Source organism: Sapajus apella, unplaced genomic scaffold, assembly GCF_009761245.1.
Source record: "Sapajus apella isolate SASKATOON/1434 unplaced genomic scaffold, GSC_monkey_1.0 scaffold13, whole genome shotgun sequence".
Lineage (NCBI taxonomy): Eukaryota > Metazoa > Chordata > Mammalia > Primates > Cebidae > Sapajus > Sapajus apella.
This window is the reverse complement of record NW_022436953.1, coordinates 36,097,299-36,102,865: the sequence shown is the minus strand read 5'-3', so window position 1 is coordinate 36,102,865 and position 5,567 is coordinate 36,097,299. Positions and strand designations below refer to the sequence as shown.

Sequence of the window (5,567 nt, the reverse complement as noted above, 5' to 3'; positions counted from 1 at the left end):
TCCCCCCTCAGCTCCTTCCCCCCTCAGGTCCTTCCCTTTCAGATCCTTCCCCCTCAGATACCTCCATTCTCGGACCCTTCCCACCTTGGACCCCTCTGTCCTCATATCCTTCCTCCTCTCCACCCCCACCCCTGCAATCCTTCCCCGTGGGATTCCTCTGCCCTCAGACCCTCACCCCTGGGATCCTTCCCCGCCCTCCGCAGTCCTTCACCCTCAGAATCTTCCACCTTCAGATGATTCCACCCTCAGTTCCTTCCACCCTAACCTCCACGAGATGCCTCCACGCTATCTGTACTTGAGTGGCGGCAGCTGGGTAGAAGCTCTGTGACTGTGGGTCCCCTGCTCCCGTGGTGCCTACCCACACCTGGAACCCACAGAGGGCCGGCCACTGCAGGGCAGGAAGAGTGGTTACTGCTGGTTCTGGCAGTTACCTGGACATCCTAGTGCTGCTGTCACAAATTACAAGCAGGTGGCTTAGCATAACAAAGTCATTCTTTCACAGCTCTGGAGGCAAGAAGTCCAAAACGAAGGTGTTTGCAGGGCCATGCTCCCTCCGGAGCCTCTAGGGGAGCTTCTTCCTCGCTTCCTCCAGCATCTGGTGGCCAAGGGTTCCAGTCTCTGCTCTGTCTACACACAGCACCCTCCGGGGTCTAATTTCCCTGTTTTATGTGTTTGTTTGTCTGAGGCGTAGTCTTGGTCTGTCGCCCAGGCTGGAGTGCAGTGGCATGATCTTGGCTCACTGCAACCTCCGCCTCTCAGGTTCAAGCTATTCTCTGCCTCAGCCTTCCAAGCAGCTGGGATTACTGGTGCCTGTCCCTACACCCGGCTAATTTTTGTATTTTTAGTAGAGACGGGGTTTCACCATCTTGGCCAGGCTGGTCTTGAACTCCTGACCTCGTGATCCACCCACCTACACCTTCCAAAGTACTGGGGTTACAGGCATGAGCCACCTCGAATGGCCTAATTTCCCTGTTTTATTAAGGATACCAGTTTTGGATCAGGGCCCACCCTGGTTTGGGACAAGTTTGTTTTAGCTCAACTCCATCTGCCAAGAACCTGTTTCCAAGTATGACCCCATCCACAGGCGCTCTCAGATCCTGGGGCCTGGACGTATTTTTCAGGGGACATCAGCCAACTCACAATGTGCCCGTCATTTGTGGGTTGCAACTGTCTTCTCCTAGTCTTGGGTTCTGCTTCCATTTTTTAATTTAATTTAATTGTTTTCCGTGTCCATTTTTTGAAAGCTGTTTTGATAACCAGAAGTTCACAGTTTTAATGAAGTCGTTTTATCAATATTTCCTTTTATGGTTAGTGCCTATTGTCCTAATGAAGAAATTTTTCCCTCCCTGAGACCAGAATAATCTGCTTCATTATCTCTGAGATGCTTTATTGTTTTGCTTTTCCAGCTTAGCTTTATTCACCTGGTGTAGACTTCTCCGTGTAGTGTGAAGTAGGGATCAGGCTCACTGCCTTTGATGTGGACAGTGGTTTATTGAGAGGCAGCCATGCTGCAGATCAGCGTTCGTGTGTGCAGTGTGTCAAGTGGGGCTTTCCAGCATGCAGCAGCCCCACCCCACTCGATTCCTAATGCTGTGCAGCAAGCCAGCCCCCGGCAGATGAGACTCCTCCACTCTCTTCTCCAAGATGCTGTGTGTGTTCCTGCCCCTCGCCCCATGTAGAATGACAGGCGTGGTCGGGCACGCCTGTGGTTCCAGGCACTCGGAAGGCTGAGATGGTAGGATTGCTTAAGCCCAGGAGGCAGAGGCTGCAGTGAGCCAAGGTGGCACCATTGCACTCAGAAGAAGGAAGAGGAGGAGGAGGAGGAGGTTGTCTAGAGCAGCTGCTGGTGGAAGACTCCCTCGGTTTCATGGACAGTCCTGGCTGGGGCTCTCTCGCCTGCAGTGCTGTGGGGTCCAGAGGGGCTGTGGGGGTCAAGAAGGGACAGAAAGCGTCTGGCTGGACTTGCCAGGTTTGCCCAGAGAGGCTGGCCTGACCCCTTACAGCCCGTCCCTGGCTCTGGTGTAAGGAGCATCAGGACCAGCTCAGGGCCCTCTGGCTTCAGAGCCAGATGGCATGGGTGTCCAGGGGACAGCCTGTGGACAGTGACCTGTCTGTCTCTGGACAGGATAAGGACCACTGTCCACCATGGTGAAGCTGGGCTGCAGCTTCTCTGGGAAGCCAGGTAAAGACCCTGGGGACCAGGATGCGGCCGCCATGGACAGTGTGCCTCTGATCAGCCCCTTGGACGTCAGCCAGCTCCAGCCGCCGCTTCCTGAGCAGGTGAGGTCCTGGGCAGCATGGGGGCCCTTCTCAGGCCCCCCTGGAAACAAAGGGGTGTGGGGTGAAGTTTGTCTAGATGTGGCCTCTTCCCAGGTGCAGTAGAGCAAGCAGAGGAAGTTCCATGAGGGCCAAAACCCCAGTTGGCCAGGGGCACTCTGTGACCTCCTGGTCTGCTCCCATGTGCCGGAACGGGGCAAACTGGTGGACACATGACTGGGAAATCACGGAGTGACTCCCAGCCGGCACCCGACCCACTCCGCAGACAAGGCTTCTCACCCTTCCCCTACCTGGGTTGAGCCTGAGACAGGGGTCCTTGGGCAAGTGACCAGTGGGGGTACATAAAGCAGAAACTGGGGAGAAGCAGAGCTCAGCTTGAGCCCAGCCCAGTCTGACCCCCAGGGAGTCATGCAGCATGAAGGGCACCCCAAGTTGTCCCTGCTGGAAGTAGGGCAGCATCTATGCTGGGGACCCGAGGCAGGAGGCCCACCCCTGTTGGCCAAGGGCAGATCTCCAGCACCCTGAGTTGGAGGCAGCAGCAGACTGAAGTGCTCTGTCAGCGGTCGGGCCAGGCCCAGGGCTGCCGTGGCTCCAGCAGACTTTCAGCGTCCACCCTCCCTTGGCCTCACTTTGTGGCTGCTGGAGCCTTGCCGTCCACGGAGACAGCCCTGGCAGACGGTCAGCGTCGACACCACTGCCACAAAGCTGACCCTGGCTCCCTCTCCTCTCAGTTCAGTGCTCTCTTGGTTCCCTGCCAGCTGCCCAGCAAGGCCACGGCCATCTCTTTTCACAGGTGGTCATCAAGACGCAGACAGAATACCAGCTGTCCTCCTCGGACCAGCCGAAGAAGTTCCCTGACCTGGAGGGCCAGAAGCCAAACTGCAGCCACGTAGAGGAAGGGCGCAGGGTAACCACACCCACCCCCCACACTGTGGAGACTCGGGGCAGGGGGAGAAGGTGGAGGGCAGCTGGGGGTGCCTGGGCTCAGGCCAAGCCGGGCTGGGGGCCCCTTGCCCCGGCTCTCAGGGAGGAAAAGGTGGCAGTGAGTCATCCCGCCCAGAGCTGGCCTCCGGCTGCCCTGCACCCATCAGGCCCCCTCTGGAGGCTGCAGGTGCCAACGGAACGCAGAGCTCTCGAGATGTTTCTCTCCCGGGAAGCGCCCACCTGCGTGGCTAGTCTGTTGCCCGGTGGTCATTGCCCATCTTCAGTGACTTAGGGGGTTTCTGTGTAATACTTTCTTTCTGCCGTGTGTCTGGGAAATATCTTCCTCATCCTCTGTTTTAAATCTCTCAACGTTATGATGATAGCTTCAGTCATGTTTAGTGGCCTGCTTCCAAAGCTTGTCATTCCTCAGTAGTAAGGTCTGCCCTAACCCCACCGTGTCTGCTGGAGTTCCCCACCCCGGCTTCACCTTCCAGTGCGGCTCATGTTGCCGCACCCACTGTGGGCAGCACCCTGGGAGGCCTGGTGAGTGCAGCCTCCGACTCACTGGAGGCCACAGCCCCCATCCCCTGTGGAGCCCACACCACAGGGAAGCTGCAAATTCCCGCAGGACCCACCTGGGACAAAGGCCACATCACTTTACATGGTCGAAGATGTTTCCAGAGTCCTGGTGGAGGGGCTGCCCGCAAGGCCTGGCCCCCAGGGGTGGCGCCTGTACACTTGACTGTGCTGCTGACCCTTGGAAAAGTCACTAACTGCCTGGGGTGGGGGTGGGGTATCAAGACCGGGGGTGGTGGTGGTCCTGTGCTAACCCCAGCCCCTACCCAGCGTGGCTGAGCCCCTCCCTGTCCTCCTGCCAGCTGCCCACAGGGCGGATGATTGCCTTCACCATGGCGCTGATGGGCTGCGTGCTGATCCTGTACAAGGCCATCTGGTACGACCAGTTCAGCTGCCCCAACGGCTTCCTGACTCGGGTAAGGGGGCCTGTCTCTGGTGGGGAGTGGTGGAGCCTCCCGTCCTCCGGTGGCCTCCAGTCAGGGAACAGCAGGGCTGCTTCCTGCTGCTGGGGAATGCTGTCTCCAAATCCGTGTTCCTGTTACTTCAGAACATGAGATCCTGTCTTTTGAAAACTTGATTATTTTAATGATGACTTTCTCTAAGCCACCACTAAAGCAAAAGTCACCCTCCAGCCGTCTCTCCAGGGGGTCATCTGTCCCCGAGTGACTTGTGCAAGGTTTTATTTTTATGTAACATATTAATGCTCCTACATATTTTCTTCCTTCCTATTGTTCTCTTTGCCAATGATGGTTTCAGCTTTTAGTGTGTTTCTCGAAAGCCTTTCATTTTTCAGAAGTGAAATCTGCCCCTTTCCCTTAATTCCATGGTTTATGCGCTGGAGCGCTCCGCAGAGGTCTCGCTGGGCTGGGCAGGTCCGCTGGTGTCTGCGCCCCGCTCCCCGGGCGGCCGCCTCCCCTGCAACCAGACAGCGACCCCCTGGCCCCGTGGCCCTCCAAGGCCCCGAGTTCTGAGCCTGTGGCTGACTTCGGTGTCCCGAAACGATAGCTCCATTGGAAACGGTCCGCAGTGCCCCCCGCCTCGGAGGGTCCGGGTCCTGGAGGGCTGAGCCCCGCGGCCCTGACCTGGCCCCTCCCGCAGCACAAGCTGTGCGCGCCGCTGACCCTGGAGATGTACTACGCCGAGATGGACCCGGAGCGCCACCGCAGCGTCCTGGCGGCCATCGGGGCCTACCCGCTCAGCCGCAAGCACGGCACCGAGCCGCCGGCGCCCTGGGGGGACGGCCGCCGCGCCAACAGGGAGGAGCGCAAGGGGCCCACCCAAGCTGGGGCGGCGGCGGCCACCGAAACCCCCGGGAAGCCGTCGGCGGAGGCGGAGAAGGAGGCGGCGCAGAAGGCGGCGGGGAGCGCGGCGCCTCCGCCCGCGCAGTGAGGGTCCCCTGCCCGCAGCCCAGCCCGGGGTAGGTGCGCGCCGCGGGGCTCCGGTCGGCTGGGCCTGGGGCCCTTCCTGGCCTCCCGCCACCGCCTCTGAGCCCGGGACTCCGGCCACCCCTTCCCCCTCCTCCCTCCCGGGGGCCGCCGACCCTGCCCGTGAGCTCCTCTGGGTGGGGATGCGAATCCGAGCCCGCGGGGTCCGCGGGGCGGGTCAACGGGCGCGGGGGCCGCGGGGGTCTCTCAACCCTCGCGCCCTGTCTCCGCAGCGCCCCCCGGCAGCTCCCGTGACCAGCGCGCCGCCCCCGCTCTCCGCGTGTTCGTGTCTCGCCCCAGGCGCCCTCGCTGCAGCCCCGCCCCCTTGGGTCTCTGTCGCTTTTCTCTAAGTAAAGATTTCGCGTC

The 5,567-nt window shown here is 59.9% G+C and overlaps 1 protein-coding gene across 2 annotated transcripts in view; it reads left to right on the top strand.

Moving 5' to 3' along the window:
• Positions 1-5,567, top strand: part of CALY (calcyon neuron specific vesicular protein) — a 20,876-nt gene extending 15,309 nt beyond the window's left edge. The window contains exons 1-6 of one of the 2 annotated variants that reach the window (XM_032282079.1): positions 1,447-1,715; positions 2,126-2,280; positions 3,071-3,184; positions 4,080-4,193; positions 4,876-5,194; positions 5,435-5,567. In XM_032282079.1, the coding sequence (XP_032137970.1) occupies positions 2,146-2,280; positions 3,071-3,184; positions 4,080-4,193; positions 4,876-5,166 (654 nt within the window). In that variant the 5' untranslated portion in view covers positions 1,447-1,715; positions 2,126-2,145 and the 3' untranslated portion in view covers positions 5,167-5,194; positions 5,435-5,567. Of the gene's footprint in view, positions 1-1,446; positions 1,716-2,123; positions 2,281-3,070; positions 3,185-4,079; positions 4,194-4,875; positions 5,195-5,434 lie in introns of those variants that run through there. The other variant, XM_032282078.1, reaches the window with a different exon arrangement.